General features: G+C 46.7%; 1 protein-coding gene across 1 annotated transcript in view; it reads right to left on the bottom strand.

Moving 5' to 3' along the window:
* Positions 1–18,441, bottom strand: part of MAP3K15 (mitogen-activated protein kinase kinase kinase 15) — a 1,172,574-nt gene that overhangs the window by 674,593 nt on the left and 479,540 nt on the right. The window contains exons 4-5 of the mRNA XM_085622522.1: positions 17,988–18,181; positions 7,443–7,611 (exon numbers count right to left, since the gene is read on the bottom strand). Coding sequence (XP_085478648.1) covers positions 7,443–7,611; positions 17,988–18,181 — 363 coding nt within the window. The remainder of the gene's footprint in view (positions 1–7,442; positions 7,612–17,987; positions 18,182–18,441) is intronic.

The following is an 18,441-nucleotide window of genomic DNA, read 5'->3' as shown; positions in this document are numbered from 1 at the left end:
TTTCACTGCAAGGGATGTGGAAAGCAGACTGCCTAGTCTTCATTCTACTTCATACCTTTCTCTCATCACCCTAGACGTCAATCAATCAATCAATCAAAGACATTTCTAAAGCGCACTACATACCCGTAGGGTCTCAAGGCGCTGGGGGTAGGGGGGGTGCCGCTACTGCTCGAACAGCCAGGTCTTCAGCTTCTTCCTGAAGGAGAGGTGGTCTTGGGTCAGGCGCAGGTCGGTCGGGAGGGAGTTCCAGGTCTTGGCGGCCAGGTAGGAGAAGGACCTTCCTCCTGTAGTCGCTCTTCGGATGCGGGGGACCGCGGCGAGGGCGTGGTTGGCTGAACGGAGGTGGCGTTTGGGAGCGTAGAAGTTGATTCGGCTGTTGAGGTAGCTCGGGCCTTGGTCGTGTAGGGCTTTGTGTGCGTGGGTGAGGAGGCGGAAGGTGATTCTTTTGTTGACGGTGAGCCAGTGTAGGTCTCTCAGATGTCCGGAGATGTGGCTGGTTCGTGGGATGTCGAGGATGAGTCTGGCTGAGGCGTTCTGGATCCGCTGGAGTCTCTTCTGGAGCTTGGCGGTGGTACCGGCGTAGAGGGCGTTGCCGTAGTCCAGTCGGCTAGTGACGAGGGCCTGGGTGACGGTCTTCCTGGTCTCGGTGGGGATCCACCAGAAGATCTTCCGTAGCATGCGTAGGATGTTGAAGCACGCCGAGGAGACGTTGTTGACTTGTCTGGTCATGGAGAGGGAGGAGTCCAGGATGAAGCCCAGATTGCGTGCATGGTCTGTCGGTTTGGGTGCGGTGCCCAGGGCGGGAGGCCACCAGGAGTCGTCCCAGGTGGAGGGTGAAGAGCCCAGGATGAGGACCTCCATCTTGTCTGAGTTCAGTTTCAGGCGGCTGGTCGTCATCCACTCGGCTACCTCTTTCATCCCTTCGTGCAGGTTGGCTCTTGCGGCGGCGGGGTCGTTGGTCAGGGAGAGGATCAGCTGGGTGTCGTCGGCGTAGGAGATTATGCTGAGGTTGTGTTGGCGTGCGATGGCCGCGAGGGGGCTCATGTAGACGTTGAAGAGGGTGGGGCTCAGCGAGGATCCTTGGGGGACGCCGCAGATGACTTCGGTGGCCTCTGACTTGTACGGTGGTAGGCGGACTCTCTGTGTTCTTCCGTCGAGGAAGGAGATGATCCATTCCAGAGCCTTGTCCTGGATTCCGACGTTGCTGAGGCGCTGTACTAGGGTGCGGTGGCAGACAGTGTCGAATGCCGCGGAGAGGTCTAGGAGGATGAGGGCCGCTGTTTCTCCGTTGTCCATCAGGGCTCGGATGTCATCGGTGGCGGCGATGAGGGCGGTCTCGGTGCTGTGGTTGGCTCGGAAGCCAGACTGTGAGGGGTCGAGGGATCCATTCGTCTCGAGGAAGGCGGCCAGCTGCTTGTTGACGGTCTTCTCGATGACTTTGGCTGGAAACGGGAGGAGCGAGATGGGGCGGTAGTTCTTGAGTTCGGTGGGGTCCGCTGTGGGTTTCTTGAGTAGAGCGCTGAGTTCGGCGTGCTTCCAGCTCTCGGGGAAGGTGGCGGTGTCGAAGGATGTGTTGATGATGTCTCGCAGGTGGGGTGCGATGACAGCGTCGGCCTTGTTGAAGACGTGGTGAGGGCAGGGGTCGGTTGGTGATCCGGAGTGGATGGAGTTCATCGTGCGGATGGTGTCTTCGGTGCTGATCGGGGTCCAGGCGTGGAGGGTGGTGGTGGGGGGTGTCCTGTCTCTTCCCATTCTTCCAGAACGTTCACCCCCCTGCTTTCTCCCTTTCTCACTGTTTATCTAACTCTTTCTCCCTTATATGCCTGTCTCTCTCTTGCTCTGGGTCAAAATCTTATGATAAGTCCTGGTGCCCCAAAATGAATGACTGTCCACCACGGCGCGCATGACGCACACCCTATGGAGAAACACATCTGGGTATCGACTTATTAAACGTTTTCTCAAATGTACTATTTTAGGGTGTTTTCCTGATATCAGTTTCTGTTACAGAATTAGCTAAATTCTTAGGTTTTCTGTAAAAAGCATTAAAAATACAACCAACCATCAGCAGGGCTCAAGGCCATGTAGACGATGTTATGGGTGGGCCTAGGCTGTGTGAAGTTTTGGTAGCTACCAAGGTCGATTTGGGGAAATGATACCTCCCCTTCTCCCATGAAAGGCTATTAAACCTTTGATGTTGCACTTACACCTTATGAGAGAGTTAGCTGGTAAATTTGGAAGCACCCTTTGCCCCAAGGGTCATGAAAGCAGCGCCAGGGAGTGAAAGTATTGAAGAACTCACAAATGGAGCTGTGGTAACCCAAATACCCCACATCCTTAACATTTCAAACAGAAACGTTTAGATGCAACTCCACCAGCCCACTTAAATGGAATTAACTACATCATGTAGTTTCAAGAGTCAAACATATCAGTCTTCAATAGATTTCAAATATCTTTGTTCTTTTTCCATAACAAAAATCACCCAACACGTTTCGTTCCTTTTTTTAATGGAGTATCGTCTTCAGTGCTACTATTTCATTAGATAAACTGAATTTGGATTAAAGCCACCATGAATGGCTTTTGTTCTATGATCACATGTTGTAGTCCTGAAGAAGATCCTCCAGGAAGTGAAAATATACTGGGCTAACAGCAATAATTGCTTCTACCTGCCCTTCTCACTACCCTCCCAGCAGCAACAATGTAGGCTGTTGACAGATCATGGTAAGGGAGAGGCTCATGTATGTGAGAGCATAGGGTGTGTGATGATAATTCCACTACCACTACTAATTTGGTGAACGTATGCCCATATTGAAGGTTTGCATGGTTTCATATGTATTTTGACCTAACAATATACCAGTATATAAGTGTTCAACAATTGCTATTGACTGATAAACTGCTGGAAAGTTCCTGCCCTCAAGTTTGCTGAGAACGTTGCTATAAAACAGACTGCCTACTCTTGAGGGGAAAAAATAGAGCTGTAAACTGCCATGTCATGAAAAGTTCATAGTGTTTAGACAACAAATAATGCGTAACAATTTGTACTATTATGTTTATATTGTCAGCAACTAAACTCCAAAACACACAGATGTAGAGATACCCAACTGACACTGGAATTTTTCAGGGAGGGGGAGACAGTATTATTGAAATTACACCTTACCGTGAAGCCAGTCACATTTTCTAGCAGAGATGGTTTTCCTTAGAAGCTTGTGGTGACCATTTTATGTAAACATGAAGCTGTACAATCAGATCTTCGGGTCCAATATGGAGGCTGTCTTGCCTGTGGCATCAATGGTCAGCATATCTCCATGAACACCTGACTGTTATCATACTCCTTGCTTTGAGCAGGCTAGTGGGGCTGGGACAGTTACTTCCACCATGGCCTGGGGTGCTGAGAGGAGCTGAGGAGTTGGTCTTCTGTAATGGGTAAAATCCATTCAATCCCGTACCACTTTAGTCATTATCTATTGACACTGCCACACACCCATCTGCCTGTAGTGTAGTGCTCGCAAGTCGGCACGATTGCAATAATGACACTCCTCTCGTAGTATAATATCCCCGCCTCTCAAACGCATGGGTCTTTTATTTGTGAAACCCACAAGAGATGCGGGCACAACCATATGGGAGTCGTCACGAGGGGGTCTAGCTGGACTATCCCTCTCACTTGACTCACTCCCGGAGTGAAGGGAGTTTGTTCAACATTACATTCCTCCCCAAGCTCCAAATAAATAAACAAACAAATGCAAACAAATGCAACAAAGTTAGATCATTCAAATTGAGTTCTAGGACATGTCCGGTGGATCAATGAGTTGGCCCTTTTCCCCAGTGACTGTTGCTGTGTATTAGACCAGGAGTCCTGGAGGAGGCTAAAAGGTGCCGGGTGCAGGGGTGCCGGATTCTAACAAAGGTGAAACCTGGATCTTTGCTCTTGCACTTTCCCCTTCAAAGATCTGGGAATGGCAGGGGGTGAGATGTTCAGCTGGATTTTCCTTGGCGACTCTGGCCTTGCTCGCACATTTACTAGAAATGCTGACAGGCAAGGGTCCTCTAACTCCTCAATTTCGCTGTCCCCGTTGCCCTCTTCTGCTCTTGGCTGCTCTGGAGAGGTGGCAGAGGACTCTACCGGCTGAGGCAATTCATACTTCTTGAAAAACGCAATGTTCCTCACTTTCTTTCTGAACGGTGACTATGGTGCTGTGACACCTCACCACCTGCCATACTTTCGGTTCAAAGGGCATGAGAAATGTATTTCTTTGGTATCTGTCCTTGACCAGCACTAGGTCTTTTACCTGGATGGATGGGGGATGCCGAGCACTTGAAACTGGATTTCTTGTTGGTGTTCTTTCTTTAAGACTTTGCTATCCCCTAGAATACCAGGGGCCCAGTTGGGACCGTGGGTAATACTCTCTCTCACAGTCAGTCCCATGCAGACCTGACTGTGGGCTCCACCAGTGGTAGTGTGAGATGGTTGACAATATTCCATCAGGAAAGAGTGGATATTTTTTTTCCAGGAAGTGGTTTGGGTTGTGAGCAATCCTTGGTATTTTGTTTAGGGTTCTCATGAACCGCTCCACCTCGCCATTTTCTTGAGGTCAGTGGGGCATGATTTTCTGGTATTTTATGCCCCAGGATTGGAGATACTCTGCCACTTCCTGCCGCGGGAACAGGGAAACAATTTCTGTGTGTAGTTCTCTCAATACTCCAATAGTGGCCATGACTTTCTAAAGTTTGGGAATTAGCTCAGTGGCCGAGGTGGTATTTGCCAGCTCTACCTCGAGGTATTTAGAGTAGTCATCAATTATCACATTCATATACCGTCCATCCAGTAAGCTGCCAAAATCTAAGCTCGCCTGTTCTGAAGGGCCGCAGATCGCGCCCCAGTGATGTTGTAGGCTGGGGGTCTGGTCGCTCAGTGGCCTAGCAGGGGATGCTGTGTCATACGGTCCTATTCTGCTTCCAGTTGGACTTTAAAATAACCCATTTACCAGTACGTAGAGCCGTGATGGCCAGTAATACGCAGTCGTCTTGGTGGGTGGCAGTCACAATGGCTTCCAGCATCACCAGTCAGGCCCAGATGGTTCCATGACATACCTCACAAACTCTTTAGTTTCTTTCACTTTCTTTTCCTCAATGGGGGGGCACAGCTCTTAATGTCAGGAGAGGTAGTCTGCGGGGATGTGTGATCTTGGCTTATATCCTACACTGAAGGAATACTTCTGCAATTAAAGGACCCACTTCTCAAATCTTGGTGGAGGCTTTGAGGCTGACCCCTGAAACAGCAGTACAAGAGGCTTGCGGTCTGGCTGCACCATGAATGGATGCCCATACAAATAGAGGTGGAAGTGACGGCACCCCCAGTGGATTGCAATGGTCTCACGTTCACTCTGGGAATACTGCTGCTTCGTGGGTGTTAGAGCTCGGCTGGCATAGGCTACTGGGCCCCACTCTCTACACTTCTGTTTGAATGGCATCCACTGCTAGTAGGGTGCCTTTGTGCAGGTCAAAGTAGGCTTGTGTGGTGTCTGCACATCTTTTGTGCACTGGAAGGCCTCTTTGTGTTACAGGTTCCAGGCGCAGGGAGTTTGCACCTTGGTAATCTTTCTCAGTGGATGTGTGAGCATAGTCAGATCTTCGGTGAAGTGGCTGCAGTAATTAATCATGCCTATGAAGCTGTGGACTTCAGGCACACTCAAGCAGACTGGGGTTGTCTTCACGTCCTTGAGAATCTTGGGGTCTGGGGATACCCCTGTTGTGGCGAAATGGTATCTGAAGAAGCTGATTTGATCTTTCAGGAACTTGCCTTTCTCCTTGCGAAGTGTCCGACCGTTGTCTCAGACCTGCTCCATAACGCTTCTGAGGCAAACATTGTGTTCCTCGATGGACTTGGCAAACAACAGATTGTCATTACTGACATAGATGACTCCAGGGACGCCTGTCAACACCTCCTGCACTACATTATGAAATACTTTGGTGGCACTGGATATCCTGAAATTGGGTCTCTTATACTGCCGAAGGCCTGTATGCGTTGAAAATGTTGTGATGTGCCTGGACGTTGGATGGAGGAGGATTTGTTTGTAGCCAGACCGGAGGTCCATCTTTCAAAAGCAGCCGGCCCCGCTAAAGTATCGTACTTTTTGTGCTGACTTCAGAGGGACATAGTACTAACCTGTGGTACAGTGCCATTGTGCAATAGGCAGCATTAGGAGGAAGGAGCAGACAAATAAATCATTGCCGGGAAAGTCTGGGAAGGTGTGTACTGTCACACACTGTCAAACACATTGTTCAATATTACAAAATCTGGTCCTTTTATTTGTGTTTGCAAATAGAAAGTGGCAGCATTACTGACAGATGATGCAAATATGGGTATGCACTGAGGATTTGTGAGCAACAATGAAAATCTCAACATGTATAATATAATCCACATTTGTAAAGCGCGAACAATCACCCATAAGGGTCTCTAGGCGCTGGGGACCGTCGGGAAGATTAAGCAAGCTATTGCCCAGAGTCACATGGTGCTGGACTAATCTGCCGCCAGCGCCAGGGATTGAACTGTGATCCCCAGATTCCGGAGTCTGTCGCCCTAGCCTTTGCGCCACACCTCTTCCCTAAACGATTACTGAGCAAATCTGAACATGTGCTGGAATTAATGATTGGTGGTGGAAATGTGCAAACAGAAGCATAAACCCTTATCAGAATCACAAGTAGTCTGAGAATACTGTGCTTTTTCCCCACACAAATTTCCCCAGGTAATAATTGATGCAATGTGTGCTGGGAAACTCAGCAATTTTTTGAGTTTCGTAGCATGAAACATGGAAAACCATGTGATTTTACGGCATTACTCCCCATTCCGAGTAATATATGACGTTACATCGCAGTCTTTACACCAAGATACGGTTACAACGCAGTCATTACCAAGCAAGTCGTTACAACTATTCTGATGACAGAATTAATCAAGAGATGATCTTTGGCGTGTATAAGAAGATCATTATTGAGTAGCTGCTGTACAATCACTCTCTATATCAGTCAAATGATGTCACTCTAATTACAAATGTAAATTGTTTAATATGCATATCATTATGACAACAGTAATGTATCCATACCATGCTTCAACATGTGATATTTATTAATTTAAAACAATTAGGAACAGGTGGGGTAAGTTGTCCTTTCGTAGTCACATTTATACATTCAGCCTGCCCTGAGACTGTGGAACTCACAGAAAGATTTCCACTTCACAAAGATTTTGCTGTGACTTACTCTAGCAGTACTCCTAGATTCCTGTAGTAAGCCAGGAGTTCATCTCCTTATATGCATATCTTTGTGAATCAGCCCACAAACTTCACTTTGGGTCTAATGGACAGTTTTCATAGTCAGTTAGAATTGAGGTAGCCCAAGCAAGCCAAAAGTTCACATTTTTCAAGAAATTGTGTGGTTCCTGTCTTCCCACATACCTGAATATCTCGGTAGGAGAGAAGCAGGTTAATGACAATGTCCGACGTGAGCACCTCAGTGTTGTCCATGCGCAACTTTATCCTGGTCAACTCCTTCGCAAGCTCGTCCCCCTGATACTTATCTCGGGCCTTCCTAATGTCATTCAGCAGTGTTTCCTTGAAATATGCACTTGAAAAGGAAAACAGAGACACACACAAATAAATACACTCAAATATATGTAAAGACAATGTGAAGACAATAAGAAGTTATATCATAAAAGGTTGTGTAACACTATGCATATCCTTTATTGACTAATTTCCTTTTAATTTTGAATAACAACATGCAAGAAATATGTATTGTAGGGATCAGAGCCTATCAAGAACTCAACACTATCTTTTGGAGAGGCAGGTGGGACATTTTCTGAGTAAAGTGCCAATGTAATTGATGAAGGTACAACACACTGCGATATAAAATACAATACTACAGGAAATATTATCATTCAATCGTGGGTTAAAGTCATAACAAAACAGCATTACACACAGCAGCAAACTTAAACCAGATACTTCATTACATCCTTCGTGTAAATCCTAATATTGGAATACAGCTGGGTGCAGCAATTTTACTAGGAATATAAGATTTGGGGAATTACAGAAAAACTGGGGGTTCCACGCTTGTTTCTGCATATAAATTCCACATTCAATTGCTGGTTCCCATGGATGTTTTCCACCATATTTTACTGTGCAAGATGTACTGCCAGAAAACCCGACCCAGGAGGTAATACTGCGTATCTTTAGATACTGATTTGGGAAGAATCTCTGTTTTCCATCGAAATCAGGATCCCAAAGGTAGGAATGAAAAATATTCTATTGTTATATAATCTGACTGAGGTAAGGGCACCACTAGAAACTCAGATCCAACTCTTCAAAATCAGCCACAGCGTTTATAACACCACCTTTGACCTTCAGTTGCAGCTACAGCATCTACTACAGAGCGGCTGATCCTCAGCCAAAGCAGCAATATTTACAAGGCAGCATCTAATCCTCGACCAAGCCCCAGCATTTACAACACAGCCTCTCATCAGCCACAGCACCAGTATTTACAATACGGCCTCTAGTTCTCAGCCAAAGTAACAGCATTTACAGCACAGCCTCTCATCCTCAGCCATAGCAACAGCATTTACAGCCCAGCCTCTCATCCTCAGCCATAGCAACAGCATTTACATCACAGCCTCTCATCCTCAGCCATAGCAACAGCATTTACAACACACCCTCTCACCCTCAGCCATAGCAAGAGCATTTAAAACACACAGCCTCTCATTCTCATCCATAGCAACAGCATTTACAACACAGCCCCTCATCCTCAGCAACAGCATTTACAGCTCAGCCTCTCATCCTCAGTCATAGCAACAGCATTTACAGCACACCCTCTCACCCTCAGCCATAGCAAGAGCATTTACAACACACAGCCTCTCATCCTCATCCATAGCAACAGCATTTACAACACACCCTCTCACCCTCAGCCATAGCAAGAGCATTTACAACACACAGCCTCTCATCCTCATCCATAGCAACAGCATTTACAGCACAGCCTCTCATCCTCAGCCATAGCAACAGCATTTACAGCACAGCCTCTCATCCTCAGCCATAGCAACAGCATTTACATTATAGCCTCTCATCCTCAGCCATAGCAACAGCATTTACAGCACAGTCTCTCATCCTCAGCCATAGCAAGAGCATTTACAACACACAGCCTCTCATCCTCAGCCATAGCAACAGCATTTACAACACAGCCTCTCATCATCAGCCATAACAACAGCATTTACAACACAGACTCTCATTATCAGCCGTAGCACCAGAATTTACAACCTAGCCTCTCATCCACGGCCACAGCAACAGCATTTACAACACACAGCCGCTGATCCTCATCCATAGCAAAAGCATTTACAACACAGACTCTCATCCTCAGCCATAGCAAAAGCAGTTACAACACAGCCTCTGATCCTCAGCCATAGCAAAAGCATTTACAACACAGCCTCTGATCCTCAGCCATAGCAAAAGCATTTACAACACAGCCTCTGATCCTCAGCCATAGCAAAAGCATTTACAACACAGCCTCTGATCCTCAGCCATAGCAAAAGCATTTACAACACAGGCTCTGATCCTCATCCATAGCAAAAGCATTTACAACACAGCCTCTGATCCTCAGCCATAGCAAAAGCATTTACAAAACAGCCTCTGATCCTCAGCCATAGCAAAAGCATTTACAACACAGCCTCTGATCCTCAGCCATAGCAAAAGCATTTACAACACAGCCTCTGATCCTCAGCCATAGCACCAGCATTTACAACACAGCCTCTGATCCTCAGCCATAGCACCAGCATTTACAACACAGGCTCTGATCTGAAACAAAACACAGCATTTAAAACCCAGCCTCTGATCGTCGGCCAAAGTAATGGCATTTAAAACATAGCCTCCAATGTCAGATTCTTAACCACTGCTACAGTATTTACTACACGGCATCGAATCCTCAACAATAAAACAAGCATGCACAACGTTGCACCATCATAGCTCAGTAAAGTTAACACTACAACACTTTTCCACAATTAGATCCTATATATCAGGTTTGTCCAATGTCATTTCAAATAGGCCGATCCAAGTCTGGTATCCAAGGAAACCATTGATTATGTGAATGATTTTCATTGACTGCTTGCAAATTTCTCTCACTTGCAGTCTGGAAATTTTCAATTAAATGTTGATGTTTTATTTAACCCTCAAGGGCATTGAAGATGGTCACTTTTTCTATATAACTGGTTTGCACAATTTACAAGTGTATAATGGCTGTGGAATCGCCCTAGCTCATTTACGGATGGAAAAAAAAACAGGAAACGATCAAACACAAGAGGAGACCTTTCTTCCCTTTTCAGTTGGATCCACATGCTGACAAATACATACAATGTGAGACACAATGAATTGACCCAGTAGCAACACTGGAAAATGGAGAGACCATGGCAAGCAGGCAGGTGAGCCAGGACAAGCCCATGAAAATCCCAATAACCGGACTATCCCATGACAAGACTTTTTTTTTGGCTTTAGCCACTAAGCTCTGACACCATCTGCTAGTCACAAACACCACAATGGACCCAGAGCAGGCATGCTTTAACCCCCCAGGGGGGCAATATGTAAAAGTAATAAACCACCATAAGGTGAGTGGCACACATAAACACAGAGAAAATACTATGTGCCCCACCAGGACATACAGACATTCGTCAAGTGACTGTCATCTGCACACCACTCACTGGCATACATAGCGTAGCAGTGATGCATGCATTAGAACACACAAGATAAATAGGCAGGAAGAGGAAATAACAGACCAGGGGTCTGAGTTCACAGAACAAGATCCAACCTGCTAAAGAAAGCACTTGCTTAAGGCATCCATTTCCAGTGGCAAACCTTCAAGTCAGGAAAAGCAGCACAGACACGAGAAATAACTAATAACTCCTCCCCACAAATGGAACCACAAATGACAAGCAGCAGTAGCTGTAAATAAAGCATGCATGCCTCAGAATATGGTCCAGTGCCTTCTAATTGGCCAAGCAACATGACAGTATAGAAGACTCTAATGACAGCTCGGCTGTCCAGCTAACCAATACGTGGAATTCACCTGGCCCTCATTGGTAAGGAAGATCAGTGGATAGCCGAAACTGACACGTGAGCGCTGTGAATTTGTGCTGAAGTAAGTCAGTGTTCTAGCTGCCCCAAATTACAATGTTGCAAAGACCCATTAACAGAAGTTAGTTTTGCTGGCACACAGTGTACACCACAGTCAGTAGACATCTCAGCCTAATATGCATTAGAGGTGGGCGAGCAACTTAAGACTCAAGCCAGGCTCGAGCCAGAGGCCCGGCTGCTGCTCAGCTCGAGGTTCCCTTGGATCCATGAGCCCAAAACGAGCTGAGCTTTAAGGTGAGGTTTGGATGCCACCCGATGTGCCAGCAGGTGTCAAGAATTGAAAGCAATGCAGAGTCCTTTGGTGTTAAAAAAGGTAGCCATTTAGTGGGTGAATTGCATAATATGAAACCAGAAAAACTTCGGACCAATCCTGGCTTCCTTGCTTGACCAAACTGTGTGATACTAGGAAAATATGTTGTCTTACAGAGCATCGTTTTTCTTCATCATTACATTTGAGGGGACCCTTCAATATGTGATTTCAGGGGGTGTGCGCTATGTCACAATAATCCATAGGATTAAGGCGAAATGCTACTGCATGTTAAGGAAAACCATTTTATTTTTATTTTAAAGACATGCTCATACTTTTACATGATGTTTGTTGCATGACTTGAAAGGCAACTATTTCCAGGAGTCGTCTCGTGCATGGGCTCTCGGAGTCCATGCAGACCCTTCGCTTGGCTCTGGCTCGGCTCTCTCTGTTAATTTGTTGGCTCGCCCACTTCTATAATGGATAGTGGAATTCGTACCTGCAAGCACATGTGTGTGAGAGACCCGTGGGAGCTTCCATGTTGGAAGATCTGAACATGAGAGGGGACAGTGAACTTGAATGTTCTATCTGCGAAGCTGCTAGACACGCAAACTAGGTGATATGTGTGTGACACATTTCGGCGGTGATCACCGACAACACGTTTAAAAATAGGAACTGTGCACTCCCATGCCACACAATACACAACAGTAGACACCAAAAGATGCTGCCCAGTTGCCACATGCCTGGCATCAAGCTAGAGACATTTCCGATGATTATGCAAGGCAATAAGGAGTTGATAAGCACTCTGCACAAATTAGACAAAAAAAAGTGATGAAGTTGTCATTTGCGTTTTAATATAGTTGAGCCGCGTGAAGGATAACACGAGTAAAAGATCTTACTTCACCATCAAGCATAATGAATTTACATATCATATTTGATAATCAACTCACTACCTAAGGAACTCTGCGGCAACCCCTCCTTCTCTTTCTTCAAAGAAGACCTCAAATCTCTACCACTCAACAACTACGTTAACACGCTTTGCAACTGAACTATTTCCCAAAGTTCCAACCCCCAAAGACAGGAAGGACCCTGATGAGGTCGCCTGACTCGCTCAGTCTCTAATCTGTCACAAACGCCGTTACCTTAATGCTGGGTTGCTATGTACCCTTGTGACTGTTTTGACTACCTGCATGCTGAATTGTTCTATACTCTTTTATTGACTGTTCTGACCCACTTATACTCGCATGTTATTAGAGTAAGCTTACTCACATAACATGTAAAGGGCTCTGATACCCTGGGGCTAGCTAGCACGATATAAAACTCAAATAATAATAATATAGATATGCCATTGTCTAATATTCCTCCATGTACCCCAGTCCTCCAGAGAGATGACTCTGTGAAACTGACTTAGGGCGGATATCAAGTGATCCTTGACAAACAGCTTCAGTGTCCATCAGTGACATGTATTCGGATTTGTTTTGCAATTGGTGGGAACTGGATCTCCATAAAGATAACCTATGTTCTCTCTGGGGGAAGGTGGGAGGCTTGGGAACATGGGGCTGTTTGCTTATCGATGCATCTTAAGGGGGGGTTCACTGATGGAACATAGATTTGGTATCAGGAAGCTCCTGGGAACGGCTGCCAGGGAGGATGGGGAGAGAGGAAGGTCAGGAAAAGCCAAGGCCTGCGGGACCTTCGCTCAGATTTCAAGTAAAGGCGGCTTCTGAAACAACTCAACAAAAATGCACACATTATAATATCATGTGTCAAAAGGGCAAAGGAAAACTCGAATGGCACTTGTGAATTCACCAACAGGGTAGTTTTGATCGTTTTGATGGCCCATTTCAGAAAGCACGGTTAGTTTGTTAGGAAACACGCCAGCGAACCTACTCCACAAATATAGCATTCTGTGTAATGTAGAAACGAGCCGTCAACATAGTAGGATTCTTAACATAAATTGGTGGGTAAGGGAGCTTCAAATTCCTAGTTGATTCTCCTCCTTCTGGCTAGTTGTACGGTGCATGTTTGATATGACACCTTACCATGAGCTATAGTGTTAACTTGACATCAATTCACCCTGTTTAAAATTTTACTTTAAGTCTTACTTTGTGAGCTACCTAATATGACTTTCAGAAACAGGTACATGGCACTGGTGCTCAACAAATGAAATGATATTACTCATTTATAATTTGTAAATGATTGGTTGCAGAGACTTTTTGTCTCTTCCGCACCACACCAGCCTCCACTCCTCCATTCACTCTCCCAAGCCACGGCTTGATACGTTTCCACCTTGAGCTCCAGACTCATAATGGCCGAACCTCACCACACTACGCTCTGATTGGTAAGCGACACTCTCGCCTTCTTCACTGAATCATCCAGGCTGTCCTTATCGGCCATTCTTTGATGAGGAGTGGATGTGGTTATGGGCAACTCCATATATAAAATCATCATTTTATCCCTGCTCAGGTCTTGTTAGGATTTGGGGAAGTATCCTGCTCCCCAGCCTGCCGCCAATGCCTGAGGCCTTCACATCAGCACCTCCAAACAATAATCCCACTGCAATACCCCTTTCACATGGGAAACAGCATTTACAACGCTGTTGGTCCAACGAAGTACCATTACAACGTGTTCAGTACAACGACCACGTTGTTACCATGAATACCATTACAATGCAAGTGATTGCAACGACTTACTGTAGGGGGCTTTGCAATCCAACACCTTCCCTACTGTTGCACAGACTGGAGTTGGAATAGTAAATTATACTATTCTAAACTCCATCGCCCCCTACAGCAAGTTGTTATAATGACTTGCGTTGTAATGCTATGCGTGGAAAGAAAGCGGTCGTTGTACTGACCGCGTTGTAAAAGCATGCTTTGTAAATGCAAGTGTTGCCACGTCATATATTCCTTTCACATACTCACTTCTGCATCAAACCCCTCTGAAGACTCTGTCACCACTCAGGAGCCTGAGAAATTGTACAACCTGTCCTCTGTTCCATATGCCTTTTTGCCATACATTACATGAGTAAACTGCACACCTTGGGTTGACCAATGGATGTACTCCCTATTCCGACCATCACATAAGTGAATTGAGGAAGTTTCCTTCTAGGGTTGCTCCCGAATATCCTGTGTCCGTGTTTACTCTCCATAAAGTGCAGACCTTGCTTTGACCAAGGCATCCAACTAAATTGCTCTCATTGTGCTGACTTTTGAAATGAGTACTTTTAAAACGTTTTTGCCATGGATAGCTTGTGGCAATTCTGCCTTCCTAACAGTCAAATAAAAGTCTACTATGGTCAGACTCCAAAAACCAGCTGCAATCCGTCAACCCATTTGCCACTATTTTGCAGGGTAATTTTTGTCACCTTCCTTAGAAGTTCATAAGGACCCTGAATTCCATCCTGTTCCGATTCTGCATATGGATGGACTCTTTCATTCAGCATGACCCAGTTGGGCTTCACATACGGGTTCCGGTGCCAATTCGAGGCAAAGTGAGTGTAGGACTTGGCCTTTGTGGCTAAAGTTCCCTAAACGTTTTGCTTTCCCCCTAGACCGTTTTCCTGACATAGAGATGACAATTTAGATGCTTTGGGTACTTTACCACTGCTGATCAGTGTCAAAGTACAAGTGTTCCCTATGTAAAATGTAATGGTGATTGGTTGGCCATGAGTGCTAAGTTAGCATGTTGTCCTGACAGAGTGCAACCACTTGTCAGGCCTGACTTTCCCTTTTACATACACATTGGGCACCCCTGTGGTAGGTCCCGGGTAATCTCTAGGCAGTGTGCAGTGTAAGTAAAAGGCAGGACATATACTAAGGTGTATTATGTCCTGACAGTGAAAAAAACTCCATTTCATTTTTTACTGTTGAAAGGCCATCTTGCCCGTAGGACAGAATGGGGGAGGATGGGTGTTGTGTTTGTCAGCCTAGTTTCCTGTCAGTTTAAAATGGAGAAGTGAAGTTTAGTATATATGAACTCACATTGTCATAACACATCTTTCTGTGAAGGTGGTTTTGTCACTGTGTGTTCAGAAACCACTCTTTTAGAAAGTGGCTGAGTTTTGTGCTCTAGGCATTTCTATGTGTCTCTGCTGAAATGTGGATTGTCTGTCTGAAACTGAAAGGTGAGAGGAACTGGGAGAGGACTTGACCCAGGGAGGGGTTGAGATGGCACCAGGCTGCCCTGCATCTGGAGAGTAGGGGGAGGAGAAGCTCTGGAGGTGAAAAGGCCTGGGCTGGTGCTATAAACCAATTGACCCATCTCCTGCTGAGTGATTAAGAATCCAGACCCTCAGTATCAAAGGGAGAGAGGTGACACTGTGAGGGAGACATCCAGAACTCATTCAGAGAATGGTCAGGTATAACTATGAGAGCTGAAACCCCTGAACGTTGGAATGAAACAGATATGGATTGAGATCGAAAAGGCTTGGACCCATTCTGTGGTCAAGAGGAACCTCTGCTAAAGAAGGAGCAACTGAAGAGACTGCTGTGGAAAGACCAATCCTTGCTTTGTGATCTGGGGCTGGTCTGCAGTTTGCTGTTCTTACTAAGGAAGAGGCTGTTGGGACTGTGCTTGGAGGCGCTGGGTCCCCCTGCTTGAAGAAGACTGTGCTTTGTGCTGTGTCTTGTACCCCCAAGGGCCCGAGGTGAGCTGGCTCCCTGTTTGGAAATAGAGGACCATAAAAGTTTCAGGAGAAGTCCCAAGCAACGCGGTGTGCGCATGCTTTTGCAGCTTGAGACCCTCAGAAGTTGTGCCTTATGATCGTGGACACACAGGAGTAAGCTGAGTCTCGGACACGCTGGATGCGTGTCGTGGTGCAGGCCAAGGCGTTGGTGAGGAGCGCCGGGTCATTGTGTGCACCGGGAGACAAAGTGAGACTCGGACGCGCTGGGTGCGTGTTGTGGTGCAGGCCAGGGCGTTGGTGAGGAGTGCCTGGTCGTTGTGTGCACCAAAAGAAGAAGTGAGTCTCAGACGCGCAGCTTGCATGTCGTGGTGCAGCCAAGGCGTTGGTGAGGAGCGCCTGGTCATCGCGTGCACCGGGAGAAAAGGTGAGCCTCGGAAGCGCAGAGTGCGTGTCGTGGTGCAGCCAGGGCATTGGTGAAGAGCGCGAGGTTGTCATGAGCACCAGAGAAGAGGCGAGTCTAGGACGTGCAGTGTGAGTGTCGAGGTGCAACCTGAAGGTGCTGTGAGGAGTGCCTGGGTAGGGTGTGCACCGAATTTGAAGTAAAGTCTCCACAGTGCTGAAGGCGGGTCGCGGTGTTCACTGAGACCGCCGAAGGGAGGGCCAAGTCATTGGGCCCTCGAAGTAACACAGCAGCAGCCCGGATCGACAGCCCCGGAAGAGCTGAGCCGCCGGCCCGAGTCCGCCGCACCCTGTGACGGAGTTCTGGATCAAGGCCTAAGTCGTTGAAGTCGGAGAGGAGAGTGGGGTCGCGCCCCACCAGGTAACGTGGATCACCACCTGGGGTGGGGTGTGGGCCCGGAGGGACACTCTCTCTGCCTCTTGCTTCTATCAGCTGCGCGAGCCTGTTGCTTCAGCTCGGATCTCGGCCAGTACTGACCCAAGGAGGGGCAGTACTGGGGCCAGAGTGGGAAGCCGTACTTTTGTGTCATCATTTGATCCATACGGGGGCACTGTTAACGGAGCACATAAAACTGTTGTATTACACTCTGCATTATTGCTGCTAACGAACTATCGAACTGTCGTATGACGCCTGACCTCATTTGTGCCTGACAAACTACATGCTTGGTGCGCTACGCACTGCGTTATTTTTCCCTTGCAGATTACCTGATTATAATGTGGCGCATTGCATTATTTCATCATTGCACAGTATCGGATTATAACGTGGCACAGTGCATTGTTTCTTCATTGCAGAGTACAGGATTGTAGAGTGACATATTGCTTTGTTTCTACCTGGTACAGGGAATGCTGGTAGTGATATGCATTGCATTATTCCTTCATTTGCAAAGTATATGACTGTGGCTCTACGTATGGCATTGTTTCTCTGTTACACAGTACCAGAGAATATCGTTACGCATTGCAGCATTTGTTTTCTTTTGCAACGTGTGTGATTCTAGCAATACGACATGCCTAACCTTTTGGAAACGGTTAGAAGTGAGCTTAACTGTTGGTTAGAAGCGGTGGTTGGGATCAGAACCTACCAACCCACCGGAAAGAATACTGCCCATTCTTATATGTTGATTTTGTATCGTGTGGTCGTATCGTATAATTTTTTTTTATAAAGATTATACATATTTTATAAAAACTCGTGTGGAGTCCATTTGTGGTGACATCATTGGGTTACTGTGAGCGTGGTTGCACATACTGTACACTCGTGCCTTGGAGATAAGCCTGGCTGTTCGTGCCAAGCTACTAAGGGGGTGAGCAGGGCTCTCTCAGACGGTGCCCTTACTTAGCCTAACGTTGAAGCGAGGGGTCAGAGACTCCCACCTCCAGCATTTGGTGTCGGTGGAAAGCGATAAGGACCCTCACTTGCAACAGTGAGCACTCAACAAATGAACATTAATTAAGAAAATGAAATAATCATGTCGGTGTGTGTGTGTGAGCACGCACACGCACCCTAAATTACCATGATGTCACATGAATGTCCTTGAGCAGGCTGATGAACCTGTCCATCAGGGGGACACATAAGGGCCCCAGCAGGTTGTCCCAGTTCGGCTGCATGTACTCCGAGGCCCTCCGCTGGGCGTCGCTCTCACAGCAGAAGTAATCAGCACACGGCGTGACGATGTACGGGATGAAGTAGTAATTCCCACTAGAAGCCTGCAAAACATAACAAAGTGAGACGAGTTAAAGTCGAATAAACCGGAAGTGTGTCAAGCTCAAGAGGAAGTAGCACTGCATCACTTTATAGTAAGCCATGCATGTAACATGCCTTCATCTTCAGAGATAGGAGAACAGTCAGAAACATGCATATACTGCACCAACGACTTCCTTCAGGCCCAGGCCATTCACACAACTAACAACACCCTCTCCAGGGACCTCGCCGTGTGCAAGGAGGGCATTGCCCCTGGTACATCGGC

Source organism: Triturus cristatus, chromosome 8 (genome assembly GCF_964204655.1).
Source record: "Triturus cristatus chromosome 8, aTriCri1.1, whole genome shotgun sequence".
NCBI lineage: Eukaryota > Metazoa > Chordata > Amphibia > Caudata > Salamandridae > Triturus > Triturus cristatus.
Note: the sequence above shows the minus strand (reverse complement) of the source record. Positions and strands in the feature narration are given on the sequence as shown.